Here is a 16,722-nt window from a genome sequence, read left to right on the forward strand (position 1 = left end):
GATGCCGTTCTTCTTCGATCAGGTGAATATGTTGTTAAATCAAAAATTCTCTGAATTAAATGGTAACTTTCGATTAATTAAATTATGAACTCTCTTCTTTCACAAGTTTGTAAATGTAATGAATGCTGAGGCTTCTGGTCGTGGCATTTCTTTGGATTTCCACAAGCTGACACATGCTGCTTTGAAGAATGGCCTGGAGCAGTTGATCTACAACGCCACCTATCGGGATACAGCGAAGCGGCTCTCACTCATTTTTCGCGATCGTCCAATGGGCCCGCGTGAGACGTTCCTCTATTGGATCGACTATGTGATACGTCACAATGGTGCACGTCATTTGCGCGCCGCTGGCATGGATTTGAAGTGGTACCAATTCTACTTACTGGACGTAGCTGCTCTGGTTTTAGCTGTTGTTGTATTGGCAGTCGGAACTTCTGTTTTGTCACTGCGCTGGATCTTTAGAAAGCTGATAGCTGGAAAGAGCAAGCAAAAAGTGCAGTAATAAATGCTTGTGCATGTTGATACCAAAGACTAAATGTAGGTGATTTGAATAGTTGGAATTTCGAAATCTACGCCAATCTTTTGCGGCTAACTGGCTTTATCCGCTCTCACCGACTTAAATTTGTAAAACCCGCGAGTACAGCTGAACTGTGCGGCGCAGCCTCAAACATCTATGAAGGCCTTGCTGGTTTATAAATGTACGAGTACCTTATTTAAAAGTGTCTACCTTTCACTTTGTTTAATTTTATTAAATAAATATATTCCTCTTAACCTCGAAATAAACTTTTTTCAAGTATATTGATACGAATTTGTGGCTTTTTTATTTGGCACGACAGCCGTTTCTCGGTTTGGGCCGAGACCAAAACAAGCAAATACATGCTTAAAAGTGTTTTATTACTGGATCTGTACCCATACTTTCAGAAAATATTAGGAAACTGCGGTCTGGTTTGAATTGTCATATAATTCTTGCACAGTGTTTTTTAATTTTTATCCACTTTCCACTGAGATTTTTACACGAATATTTCAGGCGCTGTAATTCGTCCGTGCTCTTTATAATCTTTGAAAGAGTACTTTCACGCTATTATAATAAAGAAAGGAGGTCCTTTCTTTAAAGCCAGACATTTTTTTTCGGAGGAGTTTTACAGAGAGTATTTTTCTTTTCAGGAACTCTAGAACTATTGAAAAGCAACTGAGAACAGTTTTTTATTTGCCTTTTTGCCACATGTCTTATGCGCGAATTTGTCATACACAATTTTTGAAACAATTATTATTTTTTGTCAAAATATACAGAAGTTTTTCTTTTCAAGAAAGCTACTCAGAACACCGGAACTCTCTGAGACGACCTGGGGTCAGTGAAGCACCGTAGAAATACAATCCGTTACCCCCGGCTGCAAACGTCGTCCAATCGGCACGGTCCGCTTAACACCCTCGATTGAGGGAAACCTCCGTACCACGATCCATGGATATTGCGATGGGCTGTGCTATTGGAAAGCAGGGAGCCTTCCCCCTGATCTTAGCTGGATACTGTTCTGACAACGTCAACGCACAGAACATAGATGCTGGAGTAATCATTTCCAGTCGGCACCCTTGGGTAGTGGACAATTTTTTCGCAGGCTACATATATGCATGTATGTATGTCTTTAAGTATGTATGAACTGAAATCTAATCAGCTGTAAGTTCAATATACAAAAGCACCTTTGATCATCAAGAATGGCAATAAAATGGTAATCTTAAAGTTTACCAAAAAGGCCAGCGGATTTTGCCCTCACCAAAATGTGCTCTAGACATAGTGATATAGTCAAAGTAATCGGTTCAAACCAATCGAATATCTATGCAATTTCGAAAAAGACACATGTCTGAAAATTTCAAGTATTTACGAAAAGAAAAAACTAGTTATTTCTCATTGAGATGTGACTTTATTTTTCGGTGCTCGCCATGACCTCAACAGTGGAAGTGACACAAGGATGCGCCCCTTCTGCATAGTGATAGAACTTTTTTGAAATGTATCGAAACTAGTACTCATTTAGAATACGCCGAAGAAGAATCGAAGGCGAATTTTTCAATGTAATTTTCAAAGTTTTCTTTCTTTAAGTCGATACTTCTTGGTATTCGCGACACGTACTCAATACTCAATAAAAAGTATCGTTACTCTGTACTCGGTACTCATATCTTTCTATCACTAAATCAGCAGGCCTACAGAGTGGTGTAGATAGGGCAAGGGGGGATGGGGATTAGGGGGATAGATATCCCCCGTAGAAACCGATGGTATATAGTATTGGATAAGTCTGACAGACAAGTACTTCCTTTATTTTGAAGGCTGTAACATTTTTACGTGTAAGTTCGAAATATGTGTATAAGTCAAATATTATCGACGAGTAATAGAAACTGATTGCTGCACCTTAAGAAGTACTAACTGAGCTGAGAATGTAGAAAAGACATCTGACTAACAAAATGAATAGTAGTTAAGCCTTAAAATGCATTAGATGTAATAGTTTTAATATGCCTTTGATTGTGTGATTTTATTTAGTCCTGCTTGAATAGTTCACATTACCCCCTCGCCCGTACTCACGGCTATCTACGCCACTGGCCTACAACAGTAAAGTTAAAAATGTATCACAAAATTGCTTCTTTAAAGAAATAGTGTTTATCGTGGTCTAGTTTTAGTTTCAGAGTGCGCTGAGTAGAGGCAGGCAAATCCCAAAAATAATGAAATTCCTTTTTTTGAATTAGTGAAGAAAAATATTCACTTTGGTGGTGCTGAATAAAAATGGTGATTATAATTTTACGTGTTTGTGATTTTACTATAAATTATCCTTGAAAAAAAAATGTTTGTAATTTTAAATAAATTGAATTAAATGGAATTAAAATTTTGTCAAGTCTGAAGAGAATAACTTTCATTGAATACTTTTGCACTAAGCCGCCTTTCCTCGATCCAAATTTGTTTAATATTTTTTTTTATATTACATTTTTTTGCTGATGGTGTTGTGCATTTTCTTCCATGCAAAGTATGCTCAAAGTTTTTGTTTTATATGGAAGAAAATGCCTAGTAGCGTCAGCAAAAAAATCTTTATTAAAAATCAACACGATGGTGTAAAGTGTCTGTAAAATTGCACTTAATCCTACTGCATTTTAATGGGCTGTAAAACTGCATAGATATCTAAAATTTTTCTAAACTTTTTGAATAAAACCTTGAAATTTTAAAATTAAATTTGTTGGATTTTTATAATTTGTGTGCAAAGTTTTAAATGTGAATTTATATGGTGCTTTTTATATAATGTGCTAGACTTTTATAAAAAAAATATTAAACATCGAATAAACAAAAGAAAAATTGCCAAAACCATTCGCAACACCCCCACCAAATTCCAGACCCTTCTTACCTCTAATTAAGAATTAAGTTGGGACGTGATCAGTGAAAGAAAATAAATCCATATTTAATTGAAACAGTTAGGTCTCAATTTTAGCTCCCGCTTGCTACTAGAGATTATTGCAGTGCTTTTCAAATGAAAGTGATGGATATTTTAAAGGCTGCATCATTGAAATAGTTTTAAACCGATCTATATTTTTAAGCTGATGCCAGATAAAATTTGTGACTTTGTGTGACATTTATAACTTCCATTGCCAGCAAAGCGTCAGAAGCAAAAGTTATGCCACAATGGGCGCCAAGAAAACAACTTTGTACTGCATTTTTACTTGCCAAAATTGCTATGCATTTTATATATTTCGCTTTAAAAATATCAGCAATGTGATTAAATTTTATGTTTCTGCATGGGAACTCGAATTTGGACGAAACAAAATGAATATTAAACCAGCCATCTGTTGGCCATCTTTTCGCTTCGCGCTGCAGCTACAACGATCTATGTGGCATGATTTGTGCATTTACATACAATTCACCTTATCTGTCAAAGCGAATCTGATACGCAAAGCGAAGCAAGCGCTTTATCTGGCATCAGCTTTACAGACAGCTAGGCGGCAATTAAATACCAGGGAAATTCAATCTCTTAGCGAAATAGCTGAGACTTTCCATACGCATATTTTGTCTTAGTTTCTGGCCATGGCGTCATCAAGGAAACTTGCCAGTCTGAACGACTTGCTCATTATGAAACGACATTGTCTGGTACAGACATCAGGTATACAAGTGGCCATATACATACTTATAGCGTTTTCTTTTCTCGAAAAAAGGCTGCACTTATTCTACCTTGTGTTAGCGCTGTCACATTTTCATGTTCTTTTCTCAGCCCTTTCACCAGGTGTCGTGTTCTTTTCTCAGCAGGTTGCGCTCTGATCCGGCGAAAGTGCTGCCTTTTCAGCCCTCAAATAAACGTGAGGGTGAGAGTTGCATGGTTGATTTTTAATTTAATCTTGTGAAAATGCAATTATTTTCCCTATCAGAAATAAGTGTTTTTCTTTAAAATTAAAGACTTACAGGCCAAGTGAACAATTCAGCTTTATTAAGTTCTATAAATAAATTGTGATGGAGTAGTATATTTTCTGTTTCATTCTCATATAAAGAACGCAACATTTTCTCAGGTTTCAGGGTAACGCAAAGCAAGAGTTCCCATATAAATGGGCAGAACCTTTTTTGAGAAAAGAAAACGCTATTAGTAATAATTTGACCAGCGCTGTCTCTACTCTAAGGAGTTCAACAGCACATTGTCTGATAGGATTACACGGGCAACGTACACTGGAACAAATACTTCCAAAGTTGTATGGACGCAGTTGAGGAGGGAACCGTTCAAGTTATTTTCCAATTAAAAATATATAGCTAACGCTTGGCAATGTGAGTGCCGATTGCATTGAATCGTATCATAGAGGAATAGCACTGCTATAAATATACAACTGAAGAATGTGCCCTTCCATAGTTGAGCGTACCAGACTCTGCTCGATGAAATTTTACTTATTCACTACAATTCGCCGAGTTCTTGTTATTTTGATGGATAGTGCTTGTAAAACTACGAGTACATTTTATTTTATTGGCATTGTCGATAACAAAGCAGATAACGTTAGCGTTCAAAAGAACGTCTTTTTGCTTATGGTTTCGTTAGAGTAACATAAACTTGGATAAATTATTATGACACACGCACGTTTATGACCGTTACTATTTAAAAATTCTTTCCAGTGTTGCCACTTAACCACAGTTGTGGTATATCTAACATATTTTGTGTCATTTTTCACTTCGACGACAACTACCACATATTTTAAGAATCTACCACAATTATACTGAAATAAAATTATTATTTTAATGCGTTATTACAAGACACGAACGATAAGCCGCACGAGTGATTCGTCTGTAGCAATGTTGCCAGAAAAAAATGGTACATCTTTCTTCTTAACAAGATTTTACGTTACCATCTACCACCGTTTTTATTAATAATCTTTCCCTACATCTGCTTAACCTATGAATGTATTTAGTGTTCCAGAATTCTCGTCGGCCTACTGGCACTCGCTGTGCTGGCGGCTCAAGCGCCTGCAACAGATGGCGCCAAAATACTTGCAGTCTACGCAGCTGCAGCCGTAAGTCACTTCCAGATGCATCGAGCTATGATTAGCGAGTTGGTGCAACATGGTCATCAGGTATCAGCAGTAGCCTTATCATCTTTTATTATATGTACTTAAATGTTCTTCTGGTTAATTCACCTGTAGGTCACCATGATAACCGCAATTACGCTGGAGCCACTCAAATTGGGCAGCAACTACAGTGAAATACTCATTGAACCAGAGTTTGATGGCTGGGAGATCGGTAAAATTTGATGGCCTATTTAAACTTTAATTTTTATACTACATGCATGCATATATGTATGTACATTAGGGTGGTCCTTTAAAATCAAATGAATGATTTTTTTCAGTCTCACCCCCTCTATCGGTAATACCACGATCACAGATATCACGTATAAATTTTTTCCCCGATTGGAGTAAGTTAAGGCGTAGCACAAAGGGGTCAAAGGCCAGATGCTTCCATGGACTCAAAAAATTAAAAATATATATATTTTTTTTTAATTTAGTACCCTAAATCGATACTACTAAGGTCGAAGATATCACATATAAATTTTGGTCCCGATTGGAGTCGGTTAAGACGTCTTCATAGGGTATTCTGAATTTTGACACCTGTGCGACACGCCTTAACCGACTTCAATCGGGACTAAAATTTATGTGTGATATTTTCGACAATAGTAGCATCGACGGAGAGGTGTAGGCTTAGGATATCTGATATAAAAATTAGCTTCCTACATTTAAGGACCACCCTAATGTGCATACATACAAATATCATATTACCTCGTTTCAGTTAAGGAAATGACCGGAAAAAATACTAGCTTAGAAATAAAAAATAGTTTATCAACTTATTTTGAAATCGTAAAGTATGTCACTGTGCTAAATGTCGAACACGTTTTAAAGCAACCAAAAGTGCTGGAAATTATTAATGCCAAACAAACAGAAGGCGTTTACGATCTGCTACTGGTTGAGCAATTACATCAAGAAGCCTTTCTTGCCTTGGCCCACGTCTATAAAATACCCGTTGTCAGTTCAGCCACATTTGCACAACAAAACTACATGAGCCAAATGTTCGGCCATGTGACACCTTGGTCGTATGTGCCTATGGAATTTCTGCCACTAACAGATCGCATGAGCTTTTGGGAACGCGCCCTGAATAGCTTCTGCTCACTTCGCCTTGATTTATTCCGTGAATTTGAGTATTTTCCGAAAATGGATGCGCTTGTGCAGAAATACTTTGGGCATTTGCCAAGTAAGACATATTCGATTGATCATAGTTTGATTAGTTATCCCACTACTGTTATAATTTTCTGACTTTTCACAGTTGAATTCCCCAGGGTTTCGGCGATGGAGAAGAATCACTCTGCTATATTAATCAATAACTACACACCATTAGCGTTCGCTGAACCTAAAATGGACAACATGATTTTTGTCGGCGGTTTGCACATCAATCCACCAAAGCCACTACCCACCGATTTGAAGAAATTCTTAGATGACGCAGAACATGGTGCTATTTACTTCAGCTTTGGTACCGTAGTCAAAGCCAAGGGCATGCCAATAGAAAAGCTAAATTTATTCCTCGATGCCTTTCGTCAGCTAAAACAACGCGTTCTATGGAAATTCGAAAACGAAAGCATACCAAATTTACCATCCAATGTTTTGATTAAAAAGTGGTTGCCACAAAACGACATCTTAGCGCACCCTAATGCTCGCGCTTTTATATCTCACGGAGGGCTGTTTGGTTTACAAGAAACCGTGTATCATGGTGTCCCGGTGGTAGGCATGCCCTTCTTCTTCGATCAGGTGAACTCAATATGAGCAAAAAAAAAACATATACACTTTTGTTTTACTAATCTTCTTTTCTTCACCAGCATATAAATATGAAGAAAGCTGAGGCTGCTGGATTTGCCGTTACTTTGGATTACCATACGCTCACGCATGATGATTTCAGAAGCGGTCTGAATGAGGTGCTCTTCAATCCCAAATACCGGGATACTGCTAAACGGTTCTCGCGCATTTTCCGCGATCGTCCGATGGGTCCGCGTGAGACGTTACTCTATTGGATCGACTATGTGATACGCCACAATGGGGCGCGTCATTTGCGCGCTGCTGGTATGGATTTGAAGTGGTACCAATTCTATTTATTGGATGTTGCTGCTCTAGTTCTGGTCGCGGTTTTGGTAGCATTCGCAGTTTCTGTTTTTACAATACGCTGGATCTTGCGAAAGATAAGGGGTGGCAAGGGTAAACAAAAAGTGCAGTAAGCATAAAAAGAACAATGAAAGAACAAAGAACACGCAACAAAGAAGGATTGCGAAAGTCTTTTGATAAGTTATGATTAACACCTATTTTTATATAAAATAGCTACTTATATTCAAATACGTATTTTGTAAGAAGAAAACCAGTTGTTTATTTGGTTTTACTGGATTTTGGAATTACTTTCGATTTTACAGCTGAGAGAAGCTAGGGATGTCGCAAAAACATCGATGCATCGAAAATATCGATGTTATGCTTCGATGCATCGACAATTTTCAACTCGATGTATGAATGTTTTTTTGAAAGCTGACATCTCTAGTATCTTGAACCGTCGTTGCAGTTTTTCAATTGTACAAAAAAGAGGAGTGACTTTGACCAAAAAAATGTTTTCTCTTAAAATTCCGCAGACTTTTCTCTTTTATATGATAGCCGTATTGTTATCCTACATTGCACGGAATTTTTTAAATAATTTTTTGAAATAATCATATTTTTGAAATTTCAAAGTCATTTTAAAAAAATTCTGACGTCAGAGAGAAAAACTAAACGTGTTTGCAAAATGATGATGAAGTGATTTTGTATGGAAAATTATTGATTTAGTTCTCGTGCAATAAGCGTTTTCGTAAAGCTCTAAAAATTTCAACTACAACATTTGAGCATAGCCTCCATATCGAAACGTAAGACGTATTCTACGTCCAAAAAGCGCGGCGGCGGCGTGGCGGCGTATACGTCTAATCCACATGTATGCCGGTGAAGCTATCCTTGCAGGTAAATCGCGAACTAGTGAATCAAATTTCTAGTTCCGCACTTGATCTTTATCGCCAAAAACGAACCAGTGCGATGGTAACTAGATCCCAACCAGTCCAAAATCGGCGAAATGTGGTACTTTAAAAAAAAACTATTTTATTCCACTTTTTTCATTAGAAACCTATATCTAAGATGACGAATTTAGAACTGATTCGTAATTATAAAAAAAAATTAACTGGATCTTATCTGTCGAATTTAGAACTACAAAGTTCGGAACTGTCGGCAAAGGGATGCAGCGAGTGTTCGTTTACTTAACATAGAAATGTGTTTGGCGGCTTTTTCGTTCAAATACGCTTTAATTCTGCACATCGCAGATGCTGTTTCATAGTTTGGTAATACAAACCAGACATTTGTGTTACATTTTAACATCGAGATCGTCTGGAATCTAATCAATAACAGCGAACACCTCTGCAAACTCAGCTACAGCCAAAGATATGCAAATGTACATTTCTCACAAATATTCTAACAAATTTAATTTCAAATTGAAAACAAATTTTCGTTTAGGACTAGGGCAAAGAGGGGGGTAATTAACACTCCCTAGGACATCGCCATGTTAAATTCGCCAATTGTTTGCATGCAATAGAGATTTATCGCGAAGCAGTACTGGGTCTAAATGTACTAACTAGAAGCGCATCAGTTCAGAACTAGAGATTTTGCCTACAGGGATGTAAATGAAAGTGAAATTCGCATTTGTGTGCAAGTCATCAAATAAAACTAAATAAAACTGCGAAATAAGAGCAATTATACAATTACATGCGTGCGTAAACAAATCTAATCTTTACAATAAAATGTCGTCTGCACGCTTAGTTTTATAGCATTTTACGACAAGCGGACGGGAAAAAGTGAACCTTTCGAATATTCATATTTGTTGGGTAATTGTACTCATGCTAGGTATGAAAGTGTGCACAAAATTTTTCATTTATTAATGGCAGTTTTATGGTTTGTGGCAGGCCTGGCGAACCAGAGGCGCGCGTGCCATTGATGGCATGCAACAAAATAATTTGGATACGGTATTAATTGGGGACTCAATTCCTCAATTACTAGTTACTACCTATTCGGAACAATTTATTTTTTCATTTAAATTGGAAATCAAAGCAGAAAGCAAAAAATACAGACAGTAACCAACAAAATCACAGAACACATTCGATTCTTGAGTTCCAGTGCATCATTTCGCCACCCTTTTATACCAAAACCCAGAATACCATGCGTACACGGAAATCACATATTTTACAATTTCAATTGCATAAATGTAGTGTTAAGTCCAGTAAACAAAAAACTTTCCAACTTTATTTCCCAAATTTTTCATTTTTACACATTCATGTTTCTGGTATACGGGCGACGATGTACTAAGGTTCGCCGGCCCTGGGTATGGGCTTCTGAAGAATAGTAAAAATTTAAATTATGTTTGTTTTTGAAGTAGCTTTTCGTACTGAAAAAAAGTTTCACAAAAATATAGCCTTAGGTGCAATTATAATACCCTATATTTAAATACTAAAAGCCAAGGAACCTGTGGATCAGTTCGGTATTTCATCATCTCAAAAAAAAATGTTTTTATCACCGAGTAATGCCTGGCAAAAAAAAGATTTTACTAACTTTACGTGAAGTTCAAATACCAACGTTAAAGTAGGTTTCAAAACGTGTTTTACTTTAAGACCAAAGCAGTAAAATAATTTTAATCAGCATTCAATAATTATTTTATGATTTTTAATTTTTTCATTCCAAGATTTTTATTTATTATAATTTAAACTTTTATAATTTAAACTTTTTCGTTTAGAAAAAAAATATTACTGAGTTTTATTTTTCCACTTAGAAACCCATACAGATGCAACCAACCGAAACTTTGACCTCAGACTCATTCTTTCCGTTATGGTGTCGCTACCTCTGAAAATATACACACATCGGAATTAACGCCACTATAGCATTTGAGTTTTTAGAATAAACATTACTATTAAGTGAAAAAATAAAAATCAAATATTTAATTTATTATTATTTTCAATTTGTATTGGCTAAACTCGGAAAATATAAATATTTTATAATTATAACAGAATATACAAAGAAACATATCTGTGTGCGATCGAGTGTCTTTTGTGGCGCTTGGAACATTTAGATTTTTTAGATTAAAATTTTAAAAATAATGATTATTTTCCGTCCCTGGTTTGCACCTACCACCAAACTTGAAATCTAATGTTGGATGGTAGAGACATTGGAAATCTTACAGCTGGAACTTTCATCTTATGAAAACTGCCTACGCAAGCTGATGTTTATCAATCCAACGCAGACGTGTCCTTTAATGACTGCAAAAACACCCCCAATTGAGTGTTGTACATCTTGCCTTGGCTTAAGTGAAATTTGTCATTATTTCAAAGACCTTTTCGAGCACAAACAGTCAATTGAGGTACAGGCCGTTTCACAATCTCTACGCAAATCCCGCCCATTGATGGTTCTGTAGACTGCTTGTGTGATCCGGCCAACATTAGAACTTTATTGTTTTTGGACATTTGTAGCCTAAAAACAATGATATTCAACAATTTGATTGATCTTAAGGCCGTTTTTATGTAAAAATTCGCGAAAAACCAGGGCCAATTTACACATGGTAGAAGTCATAGCTGCTATGTATTTCGGAGATCACCAAATCTCATCGTCAGATCACTTCATCAAATTCACTGGGACTTGCATCAGCAACTCCGGCGTAGAAAACTGAGCTATCGAAATATAAAAATCATTGTAAATTACAGTGGGACGTACGAACATGAATAAGTAAGTATAGATAAAACCGTTTTATAAGGATTACAACATGTTGATTTTTTTGGTTAAAATTTAAAATATAATAGTCCCTACGAATAACCTCACGAATTAAAGGCAAATGCAGTGATTTATTGCATAAATTCGGTGAAGTATAATAACTACAGCTTACAATATTACCTGTGATAAAAATAGGCAGGGGGTGGTGGCTGGCAATCGTCCCGATATCCTCGAGTTCTCGCTCCAAGTGTCCGCGCTATTTGCAATAACATCCCAGCAACAAATTATTTGGCGGATAAACTTAATGAAGTTTGATATTTAAACGGAAAAATAGTTTGCGTAACTATACGCTAACGGTTTAGCATTAATTAGGTCATTCCTAATGTACCTATGTGAGAATCGGTTGCACATAAATGCAATTTTACATTAGGGTGGTTCGCCCTTCTATGTAATTGTTTGGTTTAGCATGGAGGCCTTAACAATGTGCGTGACTTTGCATCAGAGCGTGCAATTGCAGCTACCAATGGCGAAAACAATCACCACATATGTATGTAGCATGAGTATATAATTCAACTACAAATTTCGTTGCCAATTAAAGCATGCTAAAATGTGTATAAAGAGCTAACCGCTGATTTGTATGAATTATTATTACTAATATCAATAATAATTTTCGTTTGTTATCGCAATAATTGGCACCTATATTCAAACATAATTTGCAATTTTACCACATAATTTTGAAACGAAAATCTTATCCTACCACACTGATAAGTAGGAACTCTAAAAAATGATTAGAAATTAAATATTAGACAATCGAAGTATTATTGTTTCAGTGCAAAAATATGGTTTTCAGTGCGCGGTGGTGGGCCGCAGCAGCAAAAGCTAGAAAGCTGGCATTAATCGGTGAACAAATATGTATTTGAAGAATCAAAAAATTATTTGCAGTGATAAACAAGATAGGTAAATATGTACAAAAATGCGTATAGAAAAGAAATCAAAATGTTTGTAATCAATAACACATCTTTTTAGAGTTTAAAAATTGTAGTTTTCCTCTTAGTATTGCCTGGACTGTTGATTCTAGCACCTAACACTGATGGCGCGGCGCCAAAATACTCGCAGTCTACATAATGCCAGCTAGAAGTCACTACCAGATGCATCGAACCCGGATTAGCGAGTTGTTGAAACATGGCCATCAGGTAAATGCAGCCTTTTCCACACAGATTTTTACGCAGTTTTTTTACGAAGTTAAATGCATTTATTGTTAATCCACCATTAGGTCACCATTGTAGCCGCTCTCGTACTTGAGCCGCCTTTCTTGCCTTGGCTCACATCTATAAAATACCTGCTGGCAGATCTGCCACATCTGCGCAACAAAACTACATGAGTCAGATGTGTGGCATAATTTCGCCTTGGTAGTAGCGAGGCTCTAATACCTCTACTACTCACTGCGCATAGATCTACAACGTGAATTTAATTACTTGCCAAAAATAGATGCGCTTGTGGAAAAATACTTTACACATTTGCCAAGTAAGGAATATTCAAATTTAACTACCAATATAATGTGAATATTAATAATGGTATATTACTAGTTATGTATTATCAATATTGAACACAATCATTATTATAATCAAAAGCATTTAAGACGTGAATTCGATGTAGTAATATTGGTTATAATAAAGATATACAAACAAGTAATTTTTAGCAAAAAAAAAACGACTTCCATTCTCATATCAAAAAAAAAATATATATATATATCTCATGATCCACTGATTGGATCTTAACCAGATTAGTATGTGACCACTAGAGACACTACCTTTCCGATGCAAAAAAATTATCGAAATCGGTTGACGTGGTGGGCCAAAGGTATGCGGAAACATACACAAAAAAAAAATATATATATATATATATAAATAGGGGGTTAACGTCCTTAGAAATAGTGAGTATTTATTTATTTATTATTTTTTTATTTCAAAAATTGGAATGCCTATCAAAAGTTAATATTACCCTATCATAGACTACAAACGACATCACAGTAGATAACTTTCTGTAACTAGCTTATGACTAAGCATTCACATATGTACATACATACGTATTTATGTATGCATGTAATTATGCATGAACTAAAATCTAATCTCCACTATTTTTCGGTTATCTCTTCAAATAGCTGTGACTGAAATATAGGATACAACAACACCAATAAAATACTAATCTTACAGTTTATCAAAAAGCCTACGGATTCCCTGAAGATGGAATTGGCTTCACTTGGCATTTCCAATTGGCGTTTAGTTGGCAGAGAAGAGAAATAGGCGGTTAAAGCGCCAATAGAGAAAGTAGGTTCTAGATTGTGAGATTCTGGTTCTAATTGAATAAATCACATCACCCCTCCCGCGCCGCTGTGCCTGCAACAGAAAATGTAAAAAATGTATCACACAACTTTTTCCTTAAATAACTAGTGTTTGAAGTGTTAAGTTTTAGTTTTAGAGTGCGGTGGGTCGAGGCATGCAAACCCAGAAAAAGTAAAAATACATTTGTGAATTAGTGAAGAAAAATATTCACTTTGGTGGTGTTGAATAAAAATGGTAATTATAATTTTACGTGATTGTGATTTTTCATTAGATTTCTTAGAAACATTCTGAGTATGCTGTTTTGTAACCTATTCCATTCAAGTAACTAGGACTTACCGTTGATGTATGGTAAATTTCGTGGAAGGTGTTGCCCGTTTTCTCCATACAAAAAAATTGTTGAACATACTGTGTATGGAAGAAAATGCGCGATCAAAAAATTGCCAAAAATCAACGGTAAGACCAAGCTTCTACCAACTTGCATTTTATTATACTAAAATTTAATGGGCTTCAAAATGTAGCATACTCAAAACACTTCTAGAAAATCTGATTAAAATGTTTCCAATTGTGATGAACCGTAACTCAAATTCGTCTAATTTTTATAAATGTTCTAAAATTTTGGAATTTTGTTGTACATGTTTTTTTTAGATAGTAAGTTATATTTGGTTTTGTTTTAAATAAAACTGTATTAAGTCATTTTTATTCTAAAAACAAAATTTTATGTTCGGATTCGATGCTTTAGAGATGCCCCGATTTTTGGCCCAGAAATCTTTGCCTTTTCCGTGGCTTTTTTTATTAACGAAAACAAGTCATTCGATTTCGATTTATAGTTTAATAATTAAAATCATTAACCTTTAGATAATAGGCTAATATTTTCTAGTTAAGAAAAAATAATAAAATACCCAATTTGTCCGGATGTCTGTGATCAAATGACTTTGAGTTTTTTAAGATGCAGCTATGCTAACAGCGACGACGACTAAGAGCTGGTTTTCACTAGGTCAAATTTTGACGGCAAAATTTGTTGTCATATTTTGGCACGATTTTATCTCATTTAATCATACCTTTTCCGATTACATATATTATTGGCCAAAAGCGGATAGATAGTCAAATTGGCAGTGCATATACACGACTGAAATCATATTCTGACCTAAATCAATCGATAGACCGTTTTTTAGTCCAATTTGACAATTTGTTTTCACTTATTTGACGACAAACGTCATTGAATTTGGCATTGTGAAAACCAGCCTTAAAGCGAAGCAGGTGGTGTTGATGGTGGTCAGAGCTTCTCTAGTGTCAGCATGGAAAGCATTTCACGTATGAAGAGCTTTGTTCTTGTTTTTAATTCGATGATGAGCTGACTAGCAGCCAAGAAAACGGTTAGTAGGGAAAATGTTGAGATAAGATGATTGACAGTTGCTTTTCGACGATAAATAAGCAGTTACGAAACCAGGAGCGGCGGTGAACATAGTTTTTGGTGGGCGCTCGAGCGCGATCAGCAGGGGATCACACGATTTGTACAGATTTGTACATATTCGCAGTCACAGAGCGGTGTTGAAATTTTTATCTATCCAAAGAACACCACTCTGTTACTGAGACAATGTACAAATGTACAAATCGTGTGATCCCTGCTTTAGGAGGCGAGACATCAGCATAGTTAATGGCGTTCATAGCGCACGTGGACGAGACGTTAAGGAGGGAACCATACATTTTATTTTCTAATTAAAGAGATATTTGGGGAATTTTCGGAGTCTTGCCAATACCTTGTACGGTTCATGGTTTGCAAAGCTGTGCCATAGGAAACCCGGCTTTTAGCGTGCAAGGGCTTTGCAAGACTCCGAGAATACCCCTATAGTAAACATACGCACATACATACATATGTATATACCTGTTACTATTTAAATATTATTCCTTTACATCTACTTACCTATGAACATATTTAGTGTTCCAGAATTCTCGTCGGTCTACTGGCATTCGCTATGCTTGCGGATCAAGCACCTTCAACAGATGGCGCCAGAATACTTGCAGTCTACGCAGCTGAGACCGTAAGTCACTACCAGATGCATCGAACTCTAATTAGCGAGTTAGTGAAACACGGCCATGAGGTATAAGCAGCAGCCTCATAATATTTTATTATATAAACTTAGAAGTACTTCTGGTTAGTACACCTTTAGGTCACTATGATAACCGCAATCACGCTTGAACCACTCAAATTGGGCAGCAACTATACAGAGATACTCATTGAACCAGCGTTTGATTCATGGAAGTTTGGTAAAATTTTATAACCTATTCAAACTTTAATTATTATAGTACATACGTACATATATATGCATATCTGTATATACATACATGCTGTCTCGTTTCAGTTAAGGAAATTATCGGGAAAAAAACAAACCTAGAAATGGAAAATAGTTTATCGACTTATTTTGAAATCATAAAGTATGTGGCTGTGCTAGGTAACGAACACACGTTAAAGCAGCCAAAAGTACAGGCTCTTATAAATGCCAAAAGAACAGAAGGCGTTTACGATCTGCTACTGGTAGAGCAATTGCATCAAGAAGCCTTTCTTGCCTTGGCCCACGTCTACAAAATACCCGTTGTCAGTTCAGCCACATTTGCACAACAAAATTACATGAGCCAAATGTTCGGCTATGTGACACCTTGGTCGCATGTGCCTATGGAATTTCTAGCATTTTCTGATCGCATGAGCTTTTGGGAACGCGCTCTAAATAGCCTTTGCTCACTTCGCCTTGATTTATTCCGTGAATTTGAGTATTTTCCGAAAATGGATGCGCTTGTGCAGAAATACTTTGGACATTTGCCAAGTAAGACATATTCAGCTGTGCATGAGTTGATTAGTTATCCCACTACTGTTATAATTTTCTGACTTTTCACAGTTGAATTCCCCAGTGTTTCGGCGATGGAGAAGAATCACTCTGCTATATTAATCAACAACTACACACCATTAGCGTTCGCTGAACCTAAAATGGACAACATGATTTTTGTCGGTGGTTTGCACATCAATCCACCAAAGCCACTACCCACCGATTTGCAGAAATTCTTAGATGACGCAGAACATGGTGCTATTTACTTCAGCTTT

The 16,722-nt window shown here is 36.3% G+C and overlaps 4 protein-coding genes across 4 annotated transcripts in view; 3 read left to right on the forward strand and 1 right to left on the reverse strand.

Annotated features, from left to right (window-relative positions):
- The window catches only part of LOC118743203 (UDP-glycosyltransferase UGT5-like), a 19,223-nt gene extending 18,457 nt beyond the window's left edge, over positions 1 to 766 (forward strand). The window contains exon 5 of the mRNA XM_036475760.1: positions 107 to 766. Coding sequence (XP_036331653.1) covers positions 107 to 499 — 393 coding nt within the window. The 3' untranslated portion in view covers positions 500 to 766. The remainder of the gene's footprint in view (positions 1 to 106) is intronic.
- Positions 1 to 16,722, reverse strand: part of LOC118743202 (UDP-glucosyltransferase 2-like) — a 93,067-nt gene that overhangs the window by 7,245 nt on the left and 69,100 nt on the right. The gene's annotated exons all lie outside the window — the stretch shown is intronic.
- LOC118743204 (UDP-glucosyltransferase 2-like) lies at positions 5,416 to 7,809 on the forward strand. The gene is made up of 5 exons (XM_036475761.1): positions 5,416 to 5,568; positions 5,638 to 5,734; positions 6,278 to 6,736; positions 6,809 to 7,287; positions 7,356 to 7,809. The coding sequence occupies exons 1-5, from the start codon at positions 5,524 to 5,526 to the stop codon at positions 7,746 to 7,748; spliced, it is 1,473 nt and encodes a 490-aa protein (XP_036331654.1). The 5' UTR covers positions 5,416 to 5,523; the 3' UTR covers positions 7,749 to 7,809.
- Positions 11,768 to 16,722, forward strand: part of LOC118743919 (UDP-glycosyltransferase UGT4-like) — a 19,153-nt gene continuing 14,198 nt past the window's right edge. The window contains exons 1-5 of the mRNA XM_036476680.1: positions 11,768 to 11,833; positions 15,566 to 15,727; positions 15,797 to 15,893; positions 15,989 to 16,447; positions 16,520 to 16,717. Coding sequence (XP_036332573.1) covers positions 11,768 to 11,833; positions 15,566 to 15,727; positions 15,797 to 15,893; positions 15,989 to 16,447; positions 16,520 to 16,717 — 982 coding nt within the window. The remainder of the gene's footprint in view (positions 11,834 to 15,565; positions 15,728 to 15,796; positions 15,894 to 15,988; positions 16,448 to 16,519; positions 16,718 to 16,722) is intronic.

The sequence above is a fragment of the Rhagoletis pomonella genome, unplaced genomic scaffold (genome assembly GCF_013731165.1).
Source record: "Rhagoletis pomonella isolate Grant_MI unplaced genomic scaffold, Rhpom_1.0 Rhpom_scaffold_00007, whole genome shotgun sequence".
Taxonomy (NCBI): domain Eukaryota; kingdom Metazoa; phylum Arthropoda; class Insecta; order Diptera; family Tephritidae; genus Rhagoletis; species Rhagoletis pomonella.

Excerpts from the sequence above, each read along its gene's own strand:
- LOC118743204 (XM_036475761.1), top strand. The coding sequence starts at position 5,524 with ATGCATCGAGCTATGATTAGCGAGTTGGTGCAACATGGTCATCAG. Across the intron at positions 5,735-6,277 it reads GTTTGATGGCTGGGAGATCG|TTAAGGAAATGACCGGAAAA; the intron begins GTAAAATTTGAT and ends ACCTCGTTTCAG. Across the intron at positions 6,737-6,808 it reads ATACTTTGGGCATTTGCCAA|TTGAATTCCCCAGGGTTTCG; the intron begins GTAAGACATATT and ends GACTTTTCACAG.